Source organism: Nelusetta ayraudi, unplaced genomic scaffold (genome assembly GCF_046127955.1).
Source record: "Nelusetta ayraudi isolate G7.1 ecotype Tasmania unplaced genomic scaffold, CSIRO-AGI_Nayr_v1 ptg000034l, whole genome shotgun sequence".
NCBI classification, from domain to species: Eukaryota; Metazoa; Chordata; class Actinopteri; order Tetraodontiformes; family Monacanthidae; genus Nelusetta; species Nelusetta ayraudi.
This window is the reverse complement of record NW_027466084.1, coordinates 3,644,624-3,671,912: the sequence shown is the minus strand read 5'-3', so window position 1 is coordinate 3,671,912 and position 27,289 is coordinate 3,644,624. Positions and strand designations below refer to the sequence as shown.

At 42.6% G+C, this 27,289-nt stretch overlaps 3 protein-coding genes across 8 annotated transcripts in view; 2 read left to right on the top strand and 1 right to left on the bottom strand.

Moving 5' to 3' along the window:
• LOC142892383 (myosin-10) overlaps positions 1 to 973 on the top strand; it is a 54,136-nt gene extending 53,163 nt beyond the window's left edge. For 2 of the 6 annotated variants that reach the window (XM_076032523.1, XM_076032528.1), the window contains one exon: positions 64 to 973. The gene's annotated coding sequence lies outside the window, so the exon portion shown is untranslated. The remainder of the gene's footprint in view (positions 1 to 63) is intronic. The other 4 variants (XM_076032526.1, XM_076032527.1, XM_076032525.1 and 1 more) reach the window with 4 other exon arrangements.
• A 1,701-nt stretch (positions 974 to 2,674) lies between these two features.
• On the top strand, positions 2,675 to 5,108 carry LOC142892385 (serotonin N-acetyltransferase-like). Its single transcript, XM_076032531.1, has 3 exons — positions 2,675 to 2,828; positions 3,161 to 3,315; positions 4,101 to 5,108. The coding sequence occupies exons 1-3, from the start codon at positions 2,675 to 2,677 to the stop codon at positions 4,467 to 4,469; spliced, it is 678 nt and encodes a 225-aa protein (XP_075888646.1). The 3' UTR covers positions 4,470 to 5,108.
• Positions 5,109 to 9,026: 3,918 nt separating this feature from the next.
• On the bottom strand, positions 9,027 to 26,780 carry LOC142892382 (envoplakin-like). The gene is made up of 22 exons (XM_076032522.1): positions 26,647 to 26,780; positions 23,379 to 23,478; positions 22,778 to 22,932; positions 22,407 to 22,530; positions 20,701 to 20,832; positions 20,577 to 20,618; positions 19,834 to 19,995; positions 19,084 to 19,199; positions 18,867 to 18,954; positions 18,642 to 18,752; positions 16,798 to 16,944; positions 16,553 to 16,707; positions 16,333 to 16,430; positions 15,547 to 15,719; positions 14,467 to 14,639; positions 14,151 to 14,289; positions 13,803 to 13,996; positions 13,523 to 13,673; positions 13,332 to 13,415; positions 13,106 to 13,243; positions 12,897 to 12,989; positions 9,027 to 12,797 (listed from the first exon to the last, which is right to left on the bottom strand). The coding sequence occupies exons 1-22, from the start codon at positions 26,676 to 26,678 to the stop codon at positions 9,276 to 9,278; spliced, it is 6,129 nt and encodes a 2,042-aa protein (XP_075888637.1). The 5' UTR covers positions 26,679 to 26,780; the 3' UTR covers positions 9,027 to 9,275.
• Between the last annotated feature and the right edge of the window lie 509 nt (positions 26,781 to 27,289).

Below are 27,289 nucleotides of genomic sequence, written 5' to 3'. Positions count from 1 at the left end.
GGACCACAGTGGATCATAGTGGACCATAGTGGACCACAGTGGACCATAGTGGACCACAACAAGGACCACAGTGGACCACAGTGGACCACAGTGGACCATTGTGGATCATTGTGGACCACAGTGGACCTTAGTGGACCACAGTGGACCATTGTGGATCATTGTGGACCACAGTGGATCATAGTGGACCACAGTGGACCACAGTGGACCACAACAAGGACCACAGTGGATCACAGTGGACCTGGTTGTGATGTTTTCAGAGGAGCAGTGGTCAGACACAGCGTGTTCATCGTACTAATCCCTCTTAGATTGACTAGTTGCCAGTGAAAGTATTTTTCCAGACCTCTAGACAGGATTGCTTGCCTGCGTACAAATCTAGAAATGTGACTCTAAGCTGCCTTGTTGCCTCAGTGCTACAAAAACTCGCTTTCCTGACAGTATTTGACAGTAGGTCAGTTTTGACTTGTGACTATTTGTTGTGGGTGTCTACATCGGCGCCTCATGTGTTTGCTTGACTACTTTTGTGCCTTTCTTTGCTCTGAAACACATATATGCCACACACACATATATACATACTGTTCATATGTCACCCTGTGTTTAGTTACCTGAAAATAGTTTCATCAAACGTTCATTAATTTGCCTATCTACAAAAGGTATCAGTGGGAAAATTGTATTCTTTTTTTTTTTTCTGATGTAGCCGATGACAGCGATGGTTGATACGTCTCAATTGTGCGACATTCTTTGTTGGTGGATCGTGTGATTTTTCTTATTGACAACTTTTATACTTCTTTAGTTTAAGTAAAATTTCCAAAGCAACCTGATAGACAGCAAATGTATTTCTATATTCGCTATTGTATACTTTACTCACTCTTTAGAAAATAATCCCTATTGCTCTTTCCCAGCGCTCATGAAGGAGAAATGTACAGTTTGCGTTAACTATGAGAACCATTAAAGTCATTTCACGTTGTATTCTAAAGTTTGTGAATTGCTTTCACAGCCCCCCTTCAAGGCCCCAACTCCTCGAAATCCGGCTGCTGACTTTCTTCTTCAGGACATCTATTTAGGCAGAATCTCCGTAATAAAGAATTTGAGGGAATGATGTGAAGTCACGACATCCAACAACAAAAGTTTTGAGACTTTTAGCACTTTCACTGAGGAAAACAAATCTGTAATTTTAGAATGTAAAAATTGAAGACAACGCTTTCCGTACTGCCTTATGGTGTGATGCATCATCCAGTAAGTGCCAAAATGAATTAGAATGCATTACATGCTGGATGAAACATTTCGTAAATGTATACAATAACATAGTGCATTTTGCAACAGCATCAACTGAGGATTATAAGTGGTGCTCACAATTCATAATGTTTTACATACATTTGTCATCATCTCACAACTTGTATATTTATTATATTAAACCTGATACTTCAGACTGTATAAAAATGGTCAAGGAGATATGATCCTTCATGAACATTGTTGCATGTAATTGTGAATGTAATAGATTGACTTTATTGATCACACAAAAAAACAGTTGCAGCACTAAAAACGATACAAAAAATAAATTATACAGTAATTACAAGAAACACTCAAGTCAGTCTATATACAACAAACAAGTAGATGTGCAAAAGACACACATGAGCAAGGTTTTCTAAACCATAAGTGCATTATTTGCCACTGAGTCCAGCAAAAGAACATTGTGTTATCTGTCAACATTCTGTATGGATGTCTGTAATCGAATTTATGAACCATTATGAATCCATTATAGGGTATATGAAAAGCGGCCATAACGACACATAAAACAGACCTTCTTATAAGGCGTTACAACTTAGTAGCGGTAACCTCAACACCGACTTCCCAACTGGCCTGGCGAGTCCAAGGGCCAGCACCGTTGTGGCTATCCTGCTGCTTTCTCTCAAATACAATTTGACCTGGGGCCTTCAAAGGGTTCCGCTGGCCAGACCGATCACTGTCCAGAACGCGGCCAAGTAAGTGACACGCAAGGAGACGCTGAGCCGGTGAAGTTGTGGAAACAATCTGCGTAATCCTCCATCATGTGACTCACAGCAGTAATCACTTGATGATGAAGAGTGTGTGGAGATGACCCATCAGCAAGGGGAGAGAGAGCCGGACCTGTCATAACGTACCTGGACGTCCTCAGGTGAGTGTCTGCCGAGAGAACATTTGTGTTTGTGGGTCAGCTTTCCTTGTTTTGCTTTGTTTCTGTCTCCATCGTTGTGTATCACAACATGAACATGGACCCGTGAACCTGACTGAGCAGTCAGGGGCCTTAAGGTGAAGTTCGGCAGCTGCTGTAGATGAGTGCTGCTTATAAAAGGTTCATTGTGTCATTTGGTTTTTGTTTTTGTTTTTTTTTATCTGAGCGACTTTTAGAGCCGTTTAGCCAAAGAGCCGCAATAATTGCAGGTTTCTCTGTGCTGGAGCGGCGCCGTTGAGCTTCCTCCATTCACCCTCCACTTCTATTCACATGCAAATCACTCTGTGAATCACAGCCGCTGCTGCCGACGCGCTATAATAACCGAACCTGACCCCTCCTGTTCTGCTGCCAGGGTCCGGCAGTGGTGGTCCCGCTAATCGGAGGCGCAGGAGGAGGTGTGCAGTTTTTTTTTTTTGTTTTTTTTTTAAGAGGAGGAGGAGGCAGCAGGTCTTGCTCGGCCATACGATGTCCGTCGCTGGCGCGCAGCCATTCATCAACATCATGCAGCCGCCGCCCGCAGTCTCTCCCGGCATCCAGAGGAGACACACGCTCCCCGCCAGCGAGGTCCGGCCGCTCAACACGCAGGACGCGATCAGCGTGTTTGAGATCGAGCGAGAAGGTGAGTGATCGCCACAAATCCGACCCGCTCCTCCGTGGAGGAGGAAGAGGAGGACGCGTGACGCCAACGTGTGGCTTTGCGTAAAACCACCTATGGCTGCGGCACATCCGAGGGTCTTTATCTTTATCCCCTAACACGATGTCAGCTTGCGTCTGAAAGAGATCATGTTCCATCTGCAGGGGTAAATGTGACGGCTCGACAGAAGTTGCGTTTGGTTTTGTGTGCTGCGTTTGGTACTTGGCGCCACTGCACTCCGTGCGTAAAAGTAGCGGCAACCCGTTTCTGGCGCATGGATGTGTTATTTGACCCGCCTTCTCTCGGCTCCTCCCAAGCTTTCATCTCGGTGTCCGGTGAGTGTCCGCTGCACCTGGACGAGGTGCGCCACTTCATCACGCTGTGTCCGGAGCTTTCCATGGGCTGGTTCGAGGAGGGCCGGCTGGTGGCCTTCATCATCGGCTCCCTCTGGGATCGGGACCGACTCGCTGACGTAAAGCTTCCTGCATCCATCCATCCATCTACCCATCCATCCATCCATCCATCCATCATTAAAACCCATCCATCCACCAATCCATCCATCTATCCACCAGCTCACCATCCATCATTCATCACCCAACCCTCCATCCATCCACTCATCATCCATCCATCCATCCATCCACCAATTGATCCATCCATCCACCCACCCATCCATTCATCCAACCACTCATCATCCATCCATCCATCCATCCACCAATTGATTCATCCAACCACTCATCCATCCATCCACCCGCCCATCCATTCATCCAACCACTCATCATCCAACCATTCATCATCCAACCATCCATCCACCAATTGAACCATCCACATATCCATCTATTCATCCATCCACCCACCCAGCCACCCATCCATCCATCTTACCACTCCTCATCCGTCCATCCATCCACCCACTCATCATCCAACCAACCATCCATCCACCCATCCATTCTTCCAACCATCCACCCATCCAAACATCCATCCACCCATTTATCCACCCACTCATCATCCAACCATCCATCCATCAATCCAGCCACTCATAATCTATAATAAAAATAATAATAATAATAATCTATATAACTATATATAATCTCCCATTGTAGTTCATCTCTATTCAAAACTAATAAAAATAAAATAAATAAAAATAAAATAAATAAAAATAAAAATAAAATAAATAATAATAATAATAATAATAATAATAATAATAATAATAATGATGAATCCTGAGTTATGACTCTTTGCTCTTTCTTGCTGTGTCTCCAGGACGCGTTGACCCTGCACAAGCCTCGCGGCTCCACCGTGCACATCCACGTGCTGGCAGTGCACCGCACCTTCCGGCAGCAGGGCAAGGGCCCCATCCTGATGTGGCGCTACCTGCAGTACCTGCGCTGCCTGCCCAACGTGCGCCGGGCCGTGCTCATGTGCGAGGACTTCCTGGTGCCCTTCTACTGCAAGTCGGGCTTCAAGGTGTTGGGCCGCTGCGCCATCGTCGTGGGCACCCTGACCTTCACCGAGATGTGGTACCCCATCAGCGGCCACGCCTACATGCGGCGCAACAGCGAGGCCATCCGCTTCCCGCAACACCCACTGACTCTGCCGCTGGCCAAGACCGACCAGCACGCTGACGTATGACGCCCGAAGCCTCGTCCACTGTCGACGTGGTGCGATCAGAGTTTCGGTCTTGGTCAAGTTCACCCGTGTCAAGAAACCTTTTAGTGTAATAGTGTAACTGTTTACCCTGTGACGTATGCTGAGGTGGGGAGTAACAAATGACAAATACTTTGTCACTGTACTTGAGTAGATTTTTCCGGCGTGTGTACTTTACTTGAGTATTTCTTTTTCTGACGTCTTTTTACTTTGACTCCCGACATTTGTGCACAAATATCTGTGCTTTCTACTCCTTCCATTGGGGGGGAAAAAAAATCACATGCTTGTTACGTTTGTGTTTTAAATTGTTTCAAAGATACAAATTCTGTTCAAAGTCATTCGCTTGTCACTGTAGTTGTTGCTTGAATTGGAGCGATTTGAACTCTAACGTCATCGTGTAGTTCAACATATTGCTTGTGGTGGAGCTATTTTCACAACACTGTTGTGTAACTCAATAGGAAAGTGGATCACTTTTTAGAGGGCGTTCAGTACGTTGTCAGAACACAGAGAAATAAACATTTAGCAAATAACATTGGTTATTGATGTTAAAAGCGTATGTAACAACACATTTAATGTATCTTTCATTGCAGAAAAATAAATATTTTTACTTTTTACATCAGTACATTTCAGAACCTGTACTTTCATACTTTTACTCGAGTAAAGAAGTTGAATCAGTACTTTTAGTTTTACCAGAATATTATTTTACACAAGTATCTATACTTTTATATGTATATATATATATATATATATATATATATATATATATATATATATATATATATATATATATATATATATATTTAATGGCAGTGAAATGAAACTATTTTGTGAAACAAGGCAAAGAGTTTGAGAACTGACGTTAAACACACTGGGTCTGAACATGTTACTGTTTGATTTGTTATCATATGGAGACTTTTGTCTTAGCTCCTGTAATCACAGTAATCACAGAGTAGAGAAAAAAACAAATCTCACGCTGCTAACCTGTGACAGTCTGGTATTGTTTGCTGCTGGAATATAATTTTTTCCCCTTTATTAGAAACTGTTAATTGTAACACTTTGACCACCGTTTTCTATGTCTTTACTTTTTGCTTTGCTTTGGCTTTTTGAACTTCCTTGATGATATATTTTTATTGCGATGATGTGCTTTCCAACCCTGCGTACAAGATAAGAAGTGAGAAATGATAAAAAAAAAACAAAAAAAAACAATCCTTACAATCTATTGTTCATCTATTTATTTCCATCGCTTTATTTTTACACATTGTATTCCTGAACTGTCTTCCTTTATAGTACTGTGCCAGGCTTTCTCCATAGCAACCCCCTCTAGACATGTGTGCCAATGTTATGCTCTTAAATAGAGCTTTAATCCATGACACAGTCACACTCGCATCTAATCCACTAGGGTGCCAGGGTGAGTAACTCCCACCCCAGTGAAGGACACACCTGGGCACTTCTTAGTGCTCACCTTTGAAATGACCTTGACACCAAGTTAGCTTCTGTTCATTGTGCATTAGAAGCAAGAGAGTGTAAGAGTGCCTGGGAAATCTGTGTGTTGTTTTGGTCATGGAAGGACAGTGGAAAAATAAAAAGACAGACAGACACAGACGCACGCATGTGTTTGGAAAAATCAACTAAAATCAACGCTTCTTTAAGTCCTCAACCGTAGCTGTTAGTGGCCTGAACATTTAGTATGAGACTTTGACGATTAAAGGTGGCTCAAGAGAGGTGCACGGTCCATTCAGTTTTTATTTGGCCCTGTAAAGATGAGGTACACGTTTGAGTGACAGCCAGCAACAAGATAAACGCTCCGAGTTTTGCCGAGGACACTCACTGGTTTAACTTTGTACGCTCTACAATTCACTAATGTACTTTTATGACGTCACTTGTACCATATTTGCAAAATAAGCAAAAAAATTGCTAATGCTAAACTATCGTAGGGGTTTCTGGCTGTTTTAAGATTTTTTTGTTGTCCCCCAACAAATATATAGTGTGTTGATTTTTCCATTTTCAGACATGTTGAGATATCGCGTTCCAGAAATTTAACTCCTGTTAAACTGTCATAGGACGCTGATTTCGGTGAGTTTAAGTATTTTTTTGCATTTTTGCTGCCACCGAAAAAAATGACACACTATAAATTGTAAATTTTTCAATTGTTGGACATGCTGAGTTTTTGCATTCTATCACTCCGTCCCATGCTAAATTGTCATATAGGACAGTAATTCTGGTGAGTTATGGCCCATTTAAAGTATGATTTCTATTTTTCATTTTTTGATCCCGAAAAAAAGACATACTGTAGTTTATAGACATTTTGAGATTGTTCATTTTATCACTCCTTCTTGTGCTTAACTATCATAGAACAGTCATTTCCGTGAGTTTCAGGCTATCTAAACTATGTTTTGAAGTTTTTTTCTTCAAAAAAACCCAACATGCTATATAATGTGTCGATTTTTCAGTTTTCAGACACGTTGAAATATTGCATTCTAGCAATTCATTTAATTGTTTGATCCTGAAAAACATTACATATTGTAGTATGCTGATTTTTCTATCTTTGGACATTTTGAGATTTTTCGTTTTATCACTCCTTGTCATTGTAAACTATTGTAAAACAGTGGTGAGTTTCAGGCCATTTAAAAACTTTTTTTTTTTTTTGTTCCAAAAAGATGACATGCTGTATAATATGTCAATTTTTCAATTTTCAGGTTGAGATTTGGCACTTAAGCACTCTATGTCATGCTAAGCTATCATAAGTGAGTTTCATGCCAATTTAAGTATTTTTGAATTATGTTACTCCTTCTCACGCTAAACTTGCATAGGACAGAAATTTCAGTGAATTTCGGGCCAGTTTAAAACAAAATACAAAAAAAAAACCATGCAAGGAGTCAACATATTTTCATTGCCAGTTTTGAGTAGCCATCAGTTTTTTGATTTATGGAAATGGTCCACTCTTCATCACTGCTCTCGCTGAATTATTGTGCTTTGGATGGGAAGTAGCCGTGAAATGATTGCAGGGCAGGTGCACTAGAATGCGAGCACCTGAGCACTCATCTAGGCTTTAGCTGGCAGTACCGGCCTGAAATTACGACAGCAGTTCCCACCTGCCAATTACCGTGGTCGTCACTCTGCACCAATCTGCCGTATCCACAAACTCCATGCGTTGCTTTGCATAATGGGTTATATTTGTTAGTTTTCATGACACGCGTTTGCTGCAGTCTCACTCTGTTCATGGGAGGGAGAATACGAATACAGAGAATGAAAATGGGAGCATCGTGGTTTTGTCTTAAATCTCACAATGGCACTTATTTATTTTCAGTCTCGAGCTTGAAAAATTCCTCTTTTACCTCTGTATCTTGCTCCCCACTGGTACCTCTCCCTGGTTACACTCTCAGCCTCACCTGTGAGTTTGCCATCTGAACTCTTATTACAATCACATTTCTCTGCCCACTTTCAAAAGCTAAAAAGCGCTCTAGCGGGAAGATAAACGCAAGCAGGATGATTTAGACAGGGGCAACATTTGCTGCTTTGTGGACAGCTACAGTTTTATTCTTCTGATTTATTTATTTTTGTTTAGAGCATCCGTGACCCCTGGCCCTCCACCCTTCAGACAGCACGTGGGGCCACCTCGGCCTCTAGACAGGCTCAGGTGCAGTAATCCCACAAGGCACAAAGTCCTCTCAGACTTTGGTAATCTGCCAGGCAGACGTCCCAGCAGAGAGGCATAGCATCAGATGCATGCATAGCTCCACATCAACACCATCTACAAGCAGTCACCAACACCTGTACACTCACACGGGGTGATTCAGATATTTCCCCGTGCAATTCCACTTTCAAACAGGACAGACATTAAATCTGGATACTGCATTTTATTTTGTACTTGGCAACCGTTAATGCCGCTGCCTCTGAGATAAGGTGACCACAGCACTTCAACCAGACCCTTTTCTTAGCCTAAGCACTCTTTTATGACACACAATTTGCCTTTGCCCTGAAGCCCTGACCGCGTTAACCACACCACGTGCATACACTGCTGTGAGTCATATTTAATCTTCATCCTTAATCCATCATTCCCACACATTACCTGCGGCGCACATTTCACACTGCTACAACGCTATGAGATTCATCATCATCAACATGCAGGTGAATCACCACGTGCTAAGTAACCCTCATGGTTATGCTAGCAAATCAACAGCTGTTTTAGCACCATGAAAATATACTCACTCGTAGTTCTGCAGGAGTCTGTCATGTCATTAAATATCACCTGTGTATGGCCCAGGTAAGGCAGGTCATCAGAAGGGCATTCATAAAGGCAAACACATGGGCAATGCAGACTCATCAGATTGCATAATTGTATCTGTTCAGAGCAGATGCAGGCACAGGGAAAACATGCAAACTCCCCATAGAAAGACATAGAAAGGGCAGTTGACTCCAACGCTGGTAGTGCCACATTAAACTTGTAAATAGTAAAATCCTTGGGCTTTCTAAAAAAAAAAGAAAAAAAAAGCTGTGGTTTACCTAACAAAATGTTTCAAATTACAGAGGACAGAACAACTATTGTGAGGCTTGTGGACTTTAATTAACTCACAAAAACATAGCAAAAACAACAACAACAAACACATTGAACCACCATTTGAACCACCCCTGAGAAAACCAACCCACGTATGAGGCAACAACAACAACAACAAAAAATTCCTCCTTAACAGCACTTTCCCCAGCACATTGGCAGATCAGTTTGTGCATTTATATACCCCAGCGAAGATCATCACACGTACCCTTTATTCGAGCACATCATAAATTTAACATCTAGAATTTGTTGTACGGGGAATTGAACTGATAGTTTGAGTATGAGGGAGCATTGGAGGCATTGGTGGAGGCCACGGGGAGCAGCAGGAGGCCTGTGCTGGCGTCCTTGGTGCAGCGATCCAAAGCCTGCTTGTATGATATTTTCTCCTTGGTGATCGGGTCTAACAGCTCTTTGGGGTAGGAAGCTTCATCTTGCAGCTCATCGGCCAAGCGGCTGTCAATCACATTTTCGGCAAGTGCCTCTTGGACGGTGAGGCGGCCCGCTTTGGAGGGATTCACCATTCCACCCGTCAGCTGCTGCGCAATCATGTACCTCTTAGCATTGTCTTGGGGCATGTACCCTTTCTGTGCCGCCTGGGCCACGGCCAGACGCTCTTTGGTCACTGGATCCTCAACTCCAGTGAAGGCCTTCTGGGCGTTTAGAAGCTTGTACATTTGACTTTGATCGATCAAACCATGCTCAACTGCCTTGTGGACGGACAGTTTGTCCTTTTTGTTGAGGTCGACAATTCCTCCGGACGCCGCTTGTGCCTCCAGCAGCTTCAGAGCCGTGTCAGGATCAATGAGTTTGCGGGTCAAGGCGCTCCTCACGGACATTCGGCTTTTGGTGGTGTTGTCAAAAACACCGGAGATGGGGTAATATTCATCACCGGCGGAGAGACTGAGGTTGTTCGTGCTGCCGCTCTGGTGGGAGTTGAGGCTGGGGAAGGAGGACCTCAGTGGGGAGGGCATTGAGTTCAAAGGAGAGAACGGGGCAGATTTGAGTGGGGACATTGGCGATCTCGGAGATCGCGGGGACTGAGGGAGTGCAGGAAGTGGAGGAAGTACGGGCGGTTTGGTTTCCCCTGCGACAAGCAGCGCAAACTCAGAAATGTGCATTTTGCCATCCCTGTAGCGCATCAGGTCGTACTGAGTCAGCCGGCCGTCCTTCAGAGCGTCGTTGACGGAGTACTGCTTCCCACTTTTGCGATCCTGCAGAACTGATACATCCCCGTCTGGGCCTGTCGAGGTCATTTCCTCCCAGTCACACTCCAGCCGCGACAGGCGAATGTAGTGGTTGCGATCTATCAGCCCCTGTACATAGGCCTCATAGGGGGACATGTCTTTTCCAGTTTCTGGATCCATGATGGTGATCTTCGTGGAGAGGTTTGTCTCTCTGGTATGGGTTTCCACCTGATCTTCTTTCTTAATACTGTTCTGAAGTTCAATGATGAGCATGTCTTTCTGGTGCATTTTGTCCTTTTCTTCGAGGATTTGCCTCTCCAGGCGTTGCACTTCAGAGCTCGATTTCAGGCTCCTCTGCCGGGCCATCTGGCTCCTCTCACTCAGCAAGCGGGACTGCTGCTGGAACGTGATGTTGATGGTTTGTCTCTCGGCCTCCAGCATTTTGAGCTGTTTGTGGAAATCGTCCCTCTCCCTCTGCAGCGCATCCCGGTCACTGATGATAGTCACCTCCTCCTGAGAGGTCATAGACTTTGACGTGTGCAGACGGGTGATTTTGATGTTGAAGTTCTGAATACGATCCTCCAGGTCGCGTCTGATGTTTCTCTCCTGTGACACCAGCTCTCTTAGCTGTTCCCTTTCAGCCTCTAATGCGGGGTCTTTCTCCACGCGAACAACTTCTCTGTAAACAACCTTCTCAATTGACTTCTCCTTCCTCAGACTCTCCAACTTTACCACCAGGTTGCGGATTTCTCTCTCCAGACGAGTAATACTGGTGCTCTCAACCTCCAAATTGCCACGTATGTCATCAGTAAGTTTGTCAAGCTTGGCGTCCCTTTCCACTTTTAGGACTTCTTCGATGACAATCCTCTCCTCAATCGGTGGAGGTGTATTTTCAAGTTCTAGAATGCGAGATTTGACCTGCCGGAGCTCTGATTCCACTTGGATCTTCTTGTGGCGATCATCCATCTGGTTAAGAGTACTCACTTTGTCTTGAACCAGACCTCTAAGCTGCCTGACTTCTAGTTCTATCTTTCTTCGGGATTTCATCTCCTCGTCCAGGCTCTTGTTCAGCTTCTCATGCTCCAGGACCTGGTTTAGATCCTTCTCAACGCGAATAACTTCCTGCAGAACAATTTTCTCCTCCGGCTTCTGTCTCTCCAAGACAATGTATTGGTTTTCTAGGTCAAAGAGGAGCTCCTCCAAACTGCGACGCTGTTGAGTCTCTTCTCTCACATCTCGGCGGACTCGGTCAGCCTCTTTCATAAGAAGCGGGTCATTCTCATATTTTATCATATCCTTTGTTATTATCTTGGTCTCCACCCGAGATTTTTCCTCCTTCAATTGGTCTCTTTCTTTACGCAGACGGGTCAGCAGCTCTAGGGTGCTGTTGAAGTTGACTTGCAGGCGGGACACTTGGTTGCCAAGTCTTTGCAGTTCCCTGATGACTTCTGGGCTTCTCTCTTCTTTGAACACCTCCTGTGTCACTTCTTTGTGCTCAACTTTGGGTTTCAGAGCACGCAGGCTTGCCAGCTGCGCCGTCACTGTGGTGATTTCTTTCTCTAAGTCTACCCGGGTTCGATTTGTTTCTTGTATCTCCTTTCTCAAGCGCACTATTCCGGCCTCCGTCTCAGGGTCAACCCTGTTGATTTCATTAATTATCTCCTTGACCTGAATCTTAGGCTTAAGCTTTTCCACCTCGCTGTAATGTATCTGCAAGGTGGCCAGGTCCTTCTTTAAGACTGCATTTTCATCTTTCTCTTCTTCCCAAGCCATTCGTAGTTTCTTCAACTCTTCTACACTGCCTTGATCTTGCTGCACTTGCTTAACCATCTTCGTAACTGTTTTGGGCTGTATGGTTGGAATCAGGCTCTCTAGCTTGTTAATCTCTGCCCTGGTATTAAAAATGCTAGTGTTAAGCATCTTGCTCTCCGACTCCTCGGCTGCAATGTCACCTTGGTACGTGAGTACAGCTTTCAGCATGTCAGCATTCTTCTCAAATCTCACCACTTCCTTCTTTACCACCTTCTCCTTGATCTTAGGTTTCTGCTGGTGAAGAACGGTGAGCTCAGTTTTCACATGAACCGTGTCTGTGTCCCTTGTTTGAAGCTCCAGTCGAATCTTCTGCATCTCCTTTCTGATTCTGTCCGCTTCTTTCTCCAGCTGCGGGTCTCTCTCATACTCGGTCAAAACCTTTGTCAAAAGTTTAGGCTCGATGCTTCTCAGCTGCGTTTCCAGTTTGATAATCCTCTCATGGAAAATCTCAATCTCTGCCTTGGTTCTTGACCTCTTGACAGATTCCTCCTGGATCTGACTTTTGAGGGACTTCAGGTCCATCTCCAGTTTAGGATCCTGATAGTACTCAACTATCTCTTTTTCTTCAAACCTCTCCACCCCTCGTCTGTTTTTCAGCGATAAAAACCTTTTGCGGTATGTTTCCAGGTCTCTCTCGGCCAGTAAGCGCCTCTCAGTCTCTTCACTCAGCTCATTTTTGAGACTGTCACTCTCCTCCTGGTCCCTCTTTTGGCTTTGGCGCTGCAGCTGCTGACTCATAACAACCTGTGTAACCTTGTCTTCATTCTGGGCAAGAACAAAAGGACAATTGAGAACAAATCAAACTGCTGGATGGCATAATTAGTGTTAAAGATAACTGAGAATAACGGTAATGTCATATCATACCCTGGTCTTGATGTCCCTCACAGTCTCCAGCTGCTTTACCAGCTGGTTGTTTTGTGCTGACACCTCAGAGAAAAGATTCTGTAGATTTGTTTCCTGTGGAGGTCAAAAGGTAAAATTGAGGCCCGAAAAAAATGTTTGAATTATGCAAAAATAGATGGGCAGAATTGTTATGCTTTGATCTGCTTTCGACGAGTCGATTACAAACGTACCTTCCTCTGCACAGCCTGAGCCATGCTGGAAGGTTTGCGTGTCTTTGGGTAAGGCTGCTCGTCTTCGTCGTCGTCGTCGCCGTCGTCGTCGTCGTCTCTCAGCATTCCGCGGTAATTGTTTGACTTAACCTCATATTCCTGAAACACGGTGCGTGATCAACTTAGGGACACGCTCATTTCAATGGTGGTTCAGTGAAGTGAAACAGAAAACATTTTCTGAACTCACATTTAAGACACTTTGCAGGTCACGGGAGAGAACCTTGACACGGCTCAAATCGCTGGACTTCTTCCTAAGATCTTCCACCACTCTCTGGATAATGACACATACACCACCATGTAATGCGACTGTTGATAGAATTGCATTCAATTTTTTAATTTTATAACGTTTATCTAACGGACTGCCGCATTCCCGCTCACCCGCTGCGAGGTCAACTTGCTGGTGATCTGTCCCACGTCGTCAGTGGGTTTGACGCCATTGTTGGGCAAATTGAGCAGATAGAAGTCCACAGACTGAAGTGCATTCTCAAAATCTTGGTTCTTATTGGCGGCTTCTTTTACAAGAGCACTCCTGCAGGAAGTCAGATGAAAAGGAACCCCCTTGATCGTGGATGCAGTGTGTTTAGGAAGCGTTGAAATTCAACTGAGCTGCGGGAGCCATGATTTCCCAGTGTACAACAATTGTGTTAACAATCCTTGCCTCTCCTGCAGCTGGTTATTGACGGTTGTGTAGCGGTTCTTCAGCCTCTTTACGTCACCCTCCTGGCGGAAGATGTCAGGGCAGTATTCATTGAATCCCCTCTTCAGAGGATTGCAGGATTGCCCCACGTGGTCCAAGTCTCGGCCCAATTTATTCAGCTCGTCCTTCTTTGACGTGACGCTCTTTTGCAAATCCTGTTTCACATTTTCGACCACAGACAGGAGGATTTTGTTTGAAGAAAAATAAGGAGTTTAGGTTCTGATAGATTCATTTTATAACCCAGCAAAGAAGTTCATTCGAACTGCTGGAATGCACTGGGCTTTCTGTCACTGCGTTACATTATAATACCTGCAGCTGCTGTTTGCGACTCTGCAGTGCCTTTGGTTGGTCAAGAACGGTGCCGTCTTTGACCAGCTGATCTTCAAATCCAGAGACAATGCCGTCCACATTCTTCCTCTGCTTCTCCAGAAACATAGAGGCTGTAGCTCTGGGGAAAAGACAAACATGGGAAATTCCAGCAAGTAACGTTTGTGTCTTGGCATTTCCTTCTCAAACATGCTACACAGCCTTGAATACAGTTCATATCTGAGATGTTTTTCTTTTTTAAAAAATACAGTAAAACAAATCCTGTAGACTGTGGTTTGAGCTTGTTGTGCGAACCCACTTGTTCTCATAAAGGTTGATGAGAGTGTTGATGTCATCTATCTTGCCACTGGTGGCCCTGAGTTTGGGCACCAGGGAGGAGGTGGCGGGTCCCAGTGGTTTCTTGGCTGAATCGACTTCCCTCTGGATTGCAGCTTTCTCCGACTCTAATTTCCTCACAGCCTGAGCAGTTTTCTAGGGGCAAAGAGTCAGACACAGCAGTGTGACAATCCGCAAAGAGACATGCCTGAACATGCTGAGACCGACGGTTGATAAATAAACTGCCTATGTAATTATACAATTATACTTGAACTGTAACTAGTCACCACAGATGAAGGGTTTTTTTTTTTCCAAGTCAATTCGTACATCTGGACTCTTCTGTCTGTTGTATTCAAGGTGGGTCAATTATGTTTTCATTTTCTACAGGTTATCAGATCAGCAGAGGGCAGCGTCAGGCTGCTGAACCAAACTGTTTAACTTAAAGGTCCAGTGTGTAATATTTGGAGATTCTGAAGAAGAAACAGCGACATCAAGTGGTAACATTTAAGATTGTAGCGCTATTTCACTGCCCCTCCTGAGTTTGCCAGTGAGCTACGGTGGCCTGCGCACCCAAACCTGGATACCATGTCCACCTTCTTCTTTTTAGGTTTATTTGAGAATGCCACAATTCACCTTAAATACAAAACGAGCTGCCAGGCAGCGGGATTGTCCACACCAGGCTTCCTTAGAAATATGGTGGTGCAAGATGGCAGCTAACTGGTAGCAAGACCCTTATTGATCTATGGATATTCTTATAAATATATTTGAAAACCATTCTAGGGGTAGGAGAACCAAATGACTTTTATTGTACTGCGATCATACACTTTTATTAATGTATTTATGGGCCATATATGAAGCTTTTAGCGATATAAAAATCACGATTCAAGCCAAATCTTACACACTGGACCTTTACACACAATTCTTGGGCTGATTTAACGTTCCTAAGGACTTCATATCTCGTGTGTTCTGTCAATAAATTCACAACGTGTTCAGAAAATCTAATTCACGCGGGAGCTTTTCAACACCAGAACACCAGACCGGCTTCCCTGCCCGACTCACTCACCTCGTGCTCCGACAGCCTCCTCTCCAGGTCTTGCGTGGGGTTGCGATTGTCCAGTGGCATTCTGAGACGACCCAGGATTTCTTTCTCGCACCGTTCCAGGCCTCTGTTGACTTTGTCGATCTCACTGGCGAGCTCTGCTGCCTTGGGGTCTTCAGGCACTCTTTTCACAGAGGCTGAGGAGGAGCAAAGTCAAGCGTTCTTCATCTTGCACAGGCCAAATTTAAAGGAAAAACAACTCATGGCCACCAGCAGAAATATTTCACTTGTTGTGGTCTTTCTATCAGTTTTTTTTTTTTGTGCTAGTTTGTTTGTTTTTTTTCTCCATTTCTGTGCCGTGTCAGGGCCCATTGAATGTTTTCTTCCTGTTTTGTGTGTTTGGATGTTATAGTTTATATTATAAATTGTTAAATTGTTTCCTACTGTGGTTTTTGAATTGTAACTTTTTGGATATTCTTCATTTTATTGTGCCGCAATTCTAATTATTGTGTGTACAAGTCGTGTACGCTAAGTGCATCAGTGTGTTCGTCCAGTGTTACTTTTCCAGTTAGTTTTTATTCACTGGTTGCATTCAACCTCAACTTTATAATTGAATGAGTGTTTTTGTACCATGTATATTGGAGTTGAACTATTTGACCAGCTCACACCTTTTTGGTCTCTGAGCTTTCCAAATAAATAGTTTTCACCAAGACTTTGTCCTGTTGGTGTGCACTCACATAGCTTCATGGTGACCAAAACAACAGTTTTAGACACAGTTCAAAATAAAAAAGGACCTCAAGCGTGTCTGACCTGCCCTCTGAGGACGAACACCATCCACTGTTGAGTTTTTCATCGATGCAGTGAGGGCAGATCTGCGCTTCTTCAGGTCCCCCAGGTCTCGATCCAGACTGGGCAGACACAGTGAACACAAGCTGAGTCAGTAATGTTCCTCACCGGGTCTGTTCTTCTTCTTCTTCTTACACCAAAAGGCTCAAAGTGAAGGAGAATTTGCTACGTCTCCTATTCGTACCTGTTTACTTTGTCCAGGGCCTCAGCGTTGGGCGGTGGAATCATGAAACAGGCCCCTGGGAGGGTTTTGGTCTTTCCGGTGCTCGTCTTCAGCACCCAGTTCTTGTGATCGGCGTTGTTCTTGAGGTTGAGCATCTCGCCGCGCTTCACCGTGTCCTGAGGCAGGCGGCAAAACAGAAGAGATCTGAATTTCCGGCCAGTTTCCTTTGTTTTATCATGGTGACGATAAGACGGGTGACGCCTCACCTCTCTGTCCCCCCAGTCACACAGCGACAGCGCCAGGGTTGCTTTGCCTGGCGGCAGCCGACGCTGCTTCAGTGGCGCGACGCTGCTGCCGAGCTTCCTGAGGGCGGCCAGGCGCTGCTCGTTCCTCTGCACCGCCGGCTCGTCCCCCTGAACACAGTGTCACCATTAGCTAGCGCAAACAAGGCTCTGATCAGCTACGCTGCAAAGCCTCCTGAGGCTTGTTGGACTGGAAAACCTCCTGTTAGCGGGATGACTTCCATCACAGAGATCAACAAATATGTATATGTATATATATATAATATATATATATATACATATATATATATATATATATATATATATATATATATATATATATATATATATATATACACACACACATATATATATATATATATATATATATACATATATATATATATATACATATATATACATATATATATATATATATATATATATATATATACATATATATATATATATATATATATATATATACATATATATATATATATACATATATATACATATATATATATATATATATATACATATATATATATATATATATATATACATATATATGTATATATATATATATATATATATATTATATATATATATATATATATATATATATATATATATATATATATACACATATACATATATACATGCTGTATGTACACACACATACACTAAATCTCATGCTAAGCCCTGGGATTACTGATTTTGGGAAATAAAAAGAAAAGGCAAACATTCCTCATCATTTGAGATTTATTGATATTTATTTGTAGAACACTGCTTTTTTACTGGGTCATAAGATTACATACACCCACTTGTCTGGCCTATTTAACAGTATATACATATATATACATATATATATATATATATACATATATATATATATATATACATATATATATATATATATATATATATATATATATATATATATATATATATATATATATATATATATATATACACACATATATATATACATATATATATGTATATATATATATTTCAAGGCAGCTTGATGTACAAACAGCATCATCTTTTCAGACAATTGTCCACAAATGTAATATATACATGTATACATACACATATGTATACATGTATATATATATACATATGTGTATGTATATATATATATATATATATATATATATATATATATATTATATATATATATATATATATATATATATATATATATATATATATATATATATATATATATACGTATATGTATATATATATATGTATATATATATATATATATATATATATATATATATACGTATATATATATATATATTTATATATATATATATATATATATATATATATATATATATATATATATACATACATATATATACATGTATGTATATATACATATATATATACATACATACAACATACATACATACATACATACATACATACATACATATATATATATATATATATATATATATATATATATATATATATATATATATATACATATATACATATATATTTGGTATTTGGTGTTGATGTGTGTGTGTGTATATATACGTATATATACATCAACACCAAAGGCAGTTTTCCAGCATGAGAGTCTGCATCCCAACAACGCCATTATGGTCAAAAATGAAGTATCATTTCCAAACAGTTTCATGAATTGGACCAGCTGGGTGGTTGGTTCTGTACAGCCTAAGACACCAAGGAGACTGTAAACGCTTAACAAAATCATTAGATTTCATGATTAAAGTGGGCTTGTTGGGAAGCTTCACCTCAATCATCACACGCTTTAAAACAAAAGCTCCATATGAGTGAAAGAGTCGTACCTCCAGGGCTAGCAGGGCCTCGGGGTTGCTTTTCTTTGTCAGCGACTGCGGCTCCAAGGTGGAATTGAGTCTGCTCAGGGACTCGGACAGCGTCTCTGCATCCAGCTGGAACTGGATTGAACAAACGATACATTCAATGAATTCTGAGCCATTTGAGACGCAGCAAAAGTGGAAAAACTCTGACTGATTAGCTCGGCGGTCTGTCAAAGCGAAGGCTTCCGCTACCTTCTTGTACTCTTCAATGTTGTCCAGGTGTGTTTCCTGTGCGATGCAGAGGTTGAGGAACACCTGCCACTGGCTGTGCAGGCTGTCTCTTTGTGCCTGTCCAGAAACAGTCCAACCCAGACCGGTTACAACTACGGCTCAGAATAAATTCCCGCATTTTTTTTTCTCATTTTGACGGAGCTCATCGTAAGAGTTCTGGCAATGCGACGCGGTTGACAGACGTGCCTTTATAGCCGCGCTGGCAGGGTGTCTCGCCTCCACCAGTCGGTCTCCTTCATCCTGCAGCTTGTTGATGTCCCTCTCGTGTGCCAGCAAGGCGCTCTTTTTGAATTTCTGCAAACGGCACGTAATGTAAGTCATGTACAAAAAGAAAAAAACTTTATTTATCAGTTAGGAACTTCGATCGTGTGAGAGCATCAGAGCTCAACACAAGAAAACAAACCACGCAACAAGGTAAAAACATCCTTAGGGCAATCACCAGTGCTTAGTCTTAATGAATATGAGCCGTAATAAAAGTGCAATATAGATTATAAATAGAGCTCAACATAGATAAAATAGGATAGAATGAAAATAGAAGAATCCAAGTGCCAACACTCAGCATAAAAATGGAATAGAAAAGAAAAGAAACCTTTATCAATTGCACATCTAGGAAATTTGGATAATTACAGCTACCATATATTGCAAAAGAAGAAAAATTAAAGTCATTTAAAAGAAAAAAAGAAATAAAATAAAACATGTATGGAGTAATAAAGAAAAAAACAAGATATTTCCATCATATGCACAGTCAGTTATAGTTGTATGATAAAAAAATATTATAGGCAATGATTTGAAGAATTGTTCAAAAGCAGCAGTACAAGAATTAAAAAAAAAAAAACTCTTCTTCTTCTCGTGAAAAAAAAAAAATGAATCTGCTCGACTGCTGTGCAGACAACCAGAAATGAGAAATGTCTGCAGGCTCCCTCCTCACCTCGTACTCCATGCGGACGCTGGGAGGGTCGACCATGAGGTCGCTCCAGTCCCTCTGGAGGATCCTCTCCTGCTGGCCCGACAGGTAGCTCAGCTCCCTGCTGCAGGCCTGCATGTAGTCGTAGAGCGAGGCCAGGTGTCTGCGCCGCTGCTGGGACTTCTCCTGCAAGAGGATAGATAGATAGATAGATGGACAGATAGAGAGATAGATAGATAGATAGATAGATAAATAGATAGATAGACAGACGGACAGATAGATAGACGGACAGATAGATAGATAGATAGATAGATAGATAGATAGACAGACAGACGGACAGATAGATGGATAGATAGATAGATAGATAGATAGATAGATAGATAGACAGACGGACAGTTAGATGGATAGATAGATAGATAGATAGATAGATAGATAGATAAATAGACGGACAGATAGATGGATAGATAGATAGATAGACAGATAGACAGGCGGACAGATAGATGGATAGATAGATAGATAGATAGACAGATAGACAGGCGGACAGATAGATGGATGAATAGATAGATAGATAGAAAGATAGACAGGTGGACAGATAGACAGATAGACAGATAGACAGATAGATGGATAGATTGATTTGCGTTTCTAGCAGCTTGACAAGATAACTAGTGTAATAGTGTAATAAATGGCATGCAATGTAGTGTAGAAAATATAAAATAGGAATTGAAATGATATAAAAATAAAATAACAATAATTTACAGTTCACTCACCAAAAGACTGCTATATTTGTCTCTGAGGGCTGCGTACTGCTCCTGCAAACAGAAGAAGAGGAGAAACGGCGTGAGGCGAAGGGCATTTCCACACACGGCCCTGCAGAGGGCGCCGCGCACGTACCTGCGACGGAGCGGTGGCCGGCGTCAGCTGGCCGTCGTAGGCCTCGATGGCCTGGTGGAGGATGTTGTGCGCCGCAATCTGCTTCTCTATGTCGGCCAGGCTGGGGCCGTACTGCCCGGCGTTCAGCTGTTTCTGCAGGAGCACAGTTCACAACACTCACGTCACCACTGTGGTGGCCCGTTGCCCCGTCGCTGACTCAATACTGCTGAGGCTCCATCAACCTTCACAGGACCTCCAGCCTGGAGCTGCACACCCTGGTTCTGTCATCGAAGCTACCAGCATCAGCACCAGCTGCTACAATTACCGGTGCAGTATTACCAGAGTGCGGAATACAGCTCCATATATATATATATATATACATACATATACATAAATATATATATTAGTGTTATCGATATATCAAAATTTTTTCAATACTGAAAAGTAAAAACTATATGATATGACTTGTCCATAGTATCGATATATCAGTACTACATAGAGGCGACGTCCCTGAGAGAGACTTCTGCCCGGAATCCTGTATTGTGACAACACTAATATAATGTGTGTGCACATATATATATATATATATATGTATATATATATATATATATATATATATATATATATATATATATATATATATATATATATATATATATATGTACACACACATCAATATTATTGTATTATTGCCTCTAATGGTAGACTAAAATGTCTTTAAGATCACACTGTCTAAGATTACTTTTTTTTTTTTTTTAATTTAGATTGGTATTGAGTAACAATCAGGAGAATAACGGGTATTTCGCACACAAAGTATTAATATCGCCTGTTCTAAGCGGTGGGAAGTAACCAAGGACAAATGCTTTGTTATTGTTCTTAAGTACTTTAAGTATTTTTTCAGGTATCTGTGCTTAAGTATTTCTTTCTCTGATGTCATTTTACTTCCTACTCCCTACATTTGGTAACAACCATCTCTACTTTCCACTTCTTACGTTGGAAAACATGCTGGTTACTTTTGTGTTGACACGTCTTTAAAAGATACAAATTCTGCACAAAGCAATTCACTTATTATTGTGCTTGTTGTTGCTTGAAGTGGAGCTATTTGAATTCTTGACACCATTGTGTAGTTCAACATATAAGTGCATCATAGTTTAGAGGGAGATTTTTTTAAAGTACCTCCTTGGTATATTAAAATACCTCTGGGGTAACTGTTCAGTACATGTTCAGTACAGACAAAAACAAAGATTATTGGTGTTTGTTATTAAAAGTGTCAACATGTATGTGTCATATGATTAAATGCAATGTTTCATTAGTTTCTACTTTTACTAATCAGTACTTTTTCTTTTACCAGAGTATCCATACTTTTACTTAAGCACAGAATGTGAATACTTTTGCCACCTTTGCCCGTAACAGCATCTGTACTGTTAACTGTTACCCATTATGCTACTGGTAGTGCGGGTCCCGATCACTACTGTGTTGTCTGTTAGTATTTCTGATGTTTCTCTTCTCACTTACACGCAACCCAACCACTGTTTTCTCATGGGATCTGCTCAAGGTTTCTGCCACCTCAAAGACACGTTTCCTAATAGTGCTAGCTCTCGATGGGAACAGCTGACTAAAGGAGTGTGTTCTAGACCTGCTCAACACGTTAAGTGTGGCCCATGACTCAAATGTTTGTGAACTGAAAAAAAAAAAAAAAAAGAATGCCAGTTGAATTTCCAGCTGACCTGCTTTTCATCGAACAGAGGCCCCCAGTTGATCCTTGGCTTCAGCTCCAAGTCTGGCATCTGGTTGTAGAGCTCCCTGAAGGTGGAGCAGTCCTTGGCCCAGCGGTCGTGCAGATTCTTCACACTTGAAAGCGGGAGAGACAAAAGTATGTTACTCAGGGCTGAGTAGGCAGGTGTGGAGCAGTGAGGGGAATGTGGAAGTGGCACACACACACACACACACACACACACACACACACACACACACACACACACACACACACACACACACACACACTCAGTGAGCGGTATGTCACATATCGAGTTCTGGCGGGCGGGCGTGGCCGTTGGCATGCATTTGTCACCCTTGGATCGCTCCACAATGGGCTTACTCTTTTTCAATCTCCAAGGCTTGCGGATGCTGAAGCTTCTTGGATTTGTCCACGTCCATGAAGAGGTCCTTCAGCAGAACCTCAGCCTCCACCAGGTTGTCGGCATTCACTTTCTGGTGGACCAAGGGTGCACTCTTCCTTTTACGCTCAGCATCCTAAAACAGAGGCCACGGGAGGACAGAGTCAGAGTTATTGATCTGCAACTTGAAAAATAAAATTCAAGTCAGAAGCGTGACTTGAATCAATGTACCAATTATCACAGAAACTGAGGACCTGGATGGTACAATGGATCACTTTGGTTAAATGTCTTATGCAAGTCAACCTCGCCCTGAGCTCCAGTCCACGTCCTTTTGCTCTCTTGACTTGAGGTTGCCTTGTTTTAGTCTAATTCCAAACATGCAGGAGGATATTCAAAGCATGCAGTGGAAGACTGCAAACAAAGGGTTAACCCTGGACCCCAGGGATGGTAAAGAAAGATTTGAATCTGGGTATGAAACGGGAGCTTTTGTCACTTTTATCCGGGTATTCTTATAAGAAGGAAGCAACTGAAAATAAGTCCAGACAAATGTCCTCTCTCGGGTGTGACGAGTGGACCTCCTACCGTATCCATCCGATTCTCGGAGTCCAGGATGTTCTTCTCCACGTGGTCCGCCTTGGCCTGCATGCGAGTGATGAGTATGGCCAAATCATTGGCCTGAGTCCTGCGTGAGAGCACAGACCGTCATCAGCGCAACTTCAACACTCAACGAAGCCGTCGTGCTGTGCTGTGTGCACATGATACTGCAGTTCTCCTCTGCGGTCGCCACAGACAATTGATTTTAGGTTGGGATTGTTTGGGTTTGGCAGATTTTTTTCAATTCTTTTCCACAAAGGGCGCCCTTGCGGACAAAACCGTTGCTACTACCTCTGCCTGTGGATCGGCTAAAGGAGGACGCTGACAACAAGAGCAAGAGGTTTCCTGAAGACTCCTGAATTTATTTGACCTTTATTCAACCAGGACGTCGTATTTGTCATTGAGATTAAAACTGCCTTCATAACATGCAGACGCAAAACCGCAAATACGGCAAAATTACAAAATAAAACTGTCAGACTACCTGCGGAGGTCAGAGTCTTTGTGGATACGTTTCTGTTCCTAATGAGGCACACTTGCACAGAACAGGCAGGGTGTCGTTTTGCACAAAATGTATGCAAAAGATCAATGAAAATGTATTCAAACGAGTCTGACCGGTTTTGGCAATACATGTAAATATTCCAATATGATACAATCGACGCAAAGCAACAGGCCTCATCACGAGTTAGTACGCAACTTTTGTACAACCTGTATCACAGAGTATAGCGTCGTGTGTATTCAGGTTGCAGTGGCTCGCAATTGGGTCTTGGCTGCCACGCTTCCGTCAGTCTGCCCCAGGGCAGCCGTGGCTACACATGTAGCTAGCTTACCGCCATCAGTGTGAATGTGGTGTCAATGAATAATGGGTTCCATTGTAAAGCACTTTGGGTGTCTTGAAAAGCACTATATAAAGCTTATAATTATTATAGACTGTGCAGAAGTAATAGAGCGACATGTTCAGGGCCTGCGTTAGCATAACATGAAGCTAAACCCATGCTAGCGCTCGGCAGAGCTGGCTCCTAAACTAGCAGGTGTTTGAAGCGAATTCAATTCAGGTTTTCCGCCTGTCACTCATCTCTCCTGCGGACAGGGTCTGCCGCTACACCTCTGGTGACATGAGTATGACAACTATTTACTGTGACACACCCCACGAGCGGAGGGCGTGTGTGTGTGTGTGTGTGTCAGGAATGCGGTGACACTGCTCTGTTCAGCCACCAACCCCACAGACATTCCAACTCACTTCCAGGTTGGCAGCGACACTTCTAGTCAGACATTACGACTCCTAATAGTTCCTGCCGTGGCTTCCTTTTTTATGGCTGTTCAAATGCGATGGACTTTGTATGAGTCTGTTTTTATTGCTCCTCTGATTCTGTAACTTCACGTCCGGTCTAACCCTGAGGGATGCCGCTGACAGATTATGATGCGTGCCTGCGTGACGGCACCACGATATCCAAATGTGTGCAGAGGTTTTGAAACTGTTAGTCATCTGATAAATCGCACGACAGGAGTGTTTAGTCGAATGTTTAAACAGTTAGAACGACTTGTTCTAAAAACCCTTTGACATCTTTTTTTTTTTTTATTCAGCTTCTCCAATTTGAAAAACGACCTGGAGCGGAGCTCCGTGGTGGCCGTGCCAACAATTTGACAAAAGGCCTTCACACTTCCACACTACAGCATCTCAAGTCATATCTTTGTTGACTGATGTACAGTATCTTTTTGGGTTTTTTTTTTGTTTTTTTAAAAATGTTTTTATATATGAATGTATTTAAGCTGTATAATGTATTTCTGACTTGATGATTGCCATGGATTTTCAAAGAAAGACTTTGATGCAACGCTATTACGGTAGGAACGGGCTGATATAGAAGATGTGTTGTCAATATCAGTGTAGTCAAGAAGGTTTGCTTTCCTCTAATTAATCGTAACGGTGACCGTACGAATGTCATAAAGTACAGTGACAATAAACAGTCATAAAAACAGCCGTCGAGTCATTTCAGGAATCTCATCACCACCACAGTGAGTCATGGTTTCACCGTGGGGAGAGTTTTCTAGCAAAACCATTAAAAATTTAAAAATGACCTCATCTTCTTTCAGAAATTCCCACATGACATTATAGACTATTTAAAAAAAAAAAAAAAAAAAAAAAAAAAAAATATATATATATATATATATATATATATATATATATATATATATATATATATATATATATATATATATATATATAGAAATAAAATAAATAGATATGCATATATATCTATATTCTTGCTTAATGCAGTTATTATTCTACATTGAAACCAGACTGCAGTGTGTTTGCACATTGATCAGATGTTACTCAACACTGGTCAATTCCGCAGAGGTCATTTAAAAAAAAAAAAAAAAAAAAAAATGTGCAGGGTGCTATCTCACACTAGTTCACTTTATGGCAGCACGCACTCTTATCTCTCTGTCTCTCTGTCGTAAAGGTCTTCCAATGCGACCGTGACACATCCAGAACCGCCCGCCCGCCCGCCCGCCCTCACGGCTCGCTGTTATCCCAGTGCTAAGGATATAATTCCCACATTGTTTTTTTTGTTTGTTTGTTTGTTTTGTTTTTAGTCAGCGGGGAAAGTGCAAACAAACTGCATCGACCCCTGAGCCACAAGCGACACACTTGTGATGAAGCGCGAGAGTGACTGTTGACGGCGGAGTCACCCCGCCCCGACACTCCCTTCACCCCCGGGCGCACAGTCAACTTGTAAACCTGCTCCCACACACACACACACACACACACACACACACACACACACACACACAGGTCAGATAAAAAAAAAATAAAAAAAATAAAACACCTTCGGGATCGAGTTTCACAGCAGTGTTTCGATGTATCTCGGAGCGGCGACTGACTGACTGACTGACTGACTGATTCAGAGGACGCGGTGCCTTTATGTCCATGCGTTGCTCCGTTAAAAACAAAACACAGGACGCCTTAAGTCAACACTCCTCTGCTCAAACAGCCACGGGTTCCACCGCATTGGACATGCACGCACTTAAATCCTCGCGCTGGGACAGTTGCACTTGTTTTCGCGCAACCGAATGCGCAGCTTTAGCGCGCAGTGCAGCGCCCCCCCCCCCCCCCCCCCCCCCCCAGTGACCCTTCAGGTCGATGGACGACCCCTTTGTGTGAATGTGTTGCAGGGGGGCTTCAGTCCCCGCGCCAATGAATGAAAGCTGATATTCCGACCCGAACACAGCGACACCGCGGAGGAGGCGACGGACTCACTTGGAAAACTTGACCGGACTTTCCGCCGACATGGTGCCGCACTTTTTGCGCTCCTCTTCTCTGTTCTGGTTTCCAACTCCTTTCCTCTCCTCTCCTCTCCTCTTCTCTTCTCCTCCGCTCCGCTCTTTCTTCTCTTCTCCCGGAGCCCCCACGCCCCCCCTCCTCCTCAGCCCCAGCCTCCTTCTCTGCCACCTGTCTTAGCTCCGCCCCTGCTGACAGGTGTGTCGCTCCGACCGGGAGGACCTGTTCCACCGTCCCGCCTCCTCCTCCTCCTGCACAGAGGGCGACTGTTGTTTTTGTTGGGGTTTGTTTTTTTTTGTTGTTTTTTTTTTTTTTACGTAGGCCTAATTAATACACGAGTAATTAACCCTGAAAGTTTGCTCTTTGTTTTTTTTGTTTTAAAAATTTACATTTCATGATCATAACGTCAAAGACGTGGACCGTAATAGTACAAGATAAAAAAAAAACCATAATAAGAACAATAAAGATATGTTTACGCTTACCTAAGGCAAGGTCTAAGAAAATTCCCGGGACAATCAAGTTCACCAAGAGTGACGTCACCTTGGAGAATTAGAGCAACTTGCTCATCTTGGTCTGGGTTGTACCAGTTTTCCATGCGGAAACAATTTGGTCTCCATTGTTT

Coding starts and splice junctions, on each gene's coding strand:
- LOC142892385 (XM_076032531.1), top strand. CDS start 2,675: ATGTCCGTCGCTGGCGCGCAGCCATTCATCAACATCATGCAGCCGCCG. Junction 2,829..3,160: donor GTTTGAGATCGAGCGAGAAG/GTGAGTGATCGC, acceptor GCTCCTCCCAAG/CTTTCATCTCGGTGTCCGGT. Junction 3,316..4,100: donor ATCGGGACCGACTCGCTGAC/GTAAAGCTTCCT, acceptor CTGTGTCTCCAG/GACGCGTTGACCCTGCACAA.
- LOC142892382 (XM_076032522.1), bottom strand. CDS start 26,678: ATGTCGGCGGAAAGTCCGGTCAAGTTTTCCAA. Junction 20,833..22,406: donor CTCTGTTCGATGAAAAGCAG/GTCAGCTGGAAA, acceptor GTGCTCCTGCAG/AAACAGCTGAACGCCGGGCA. Junction 12,990..13,105: donor CTCAGGCTGTGCAGAGGAAG/GTACGTTTGTAA, acceptor TGACCTCCACAG/GAAACAAATCTACAGAATCT.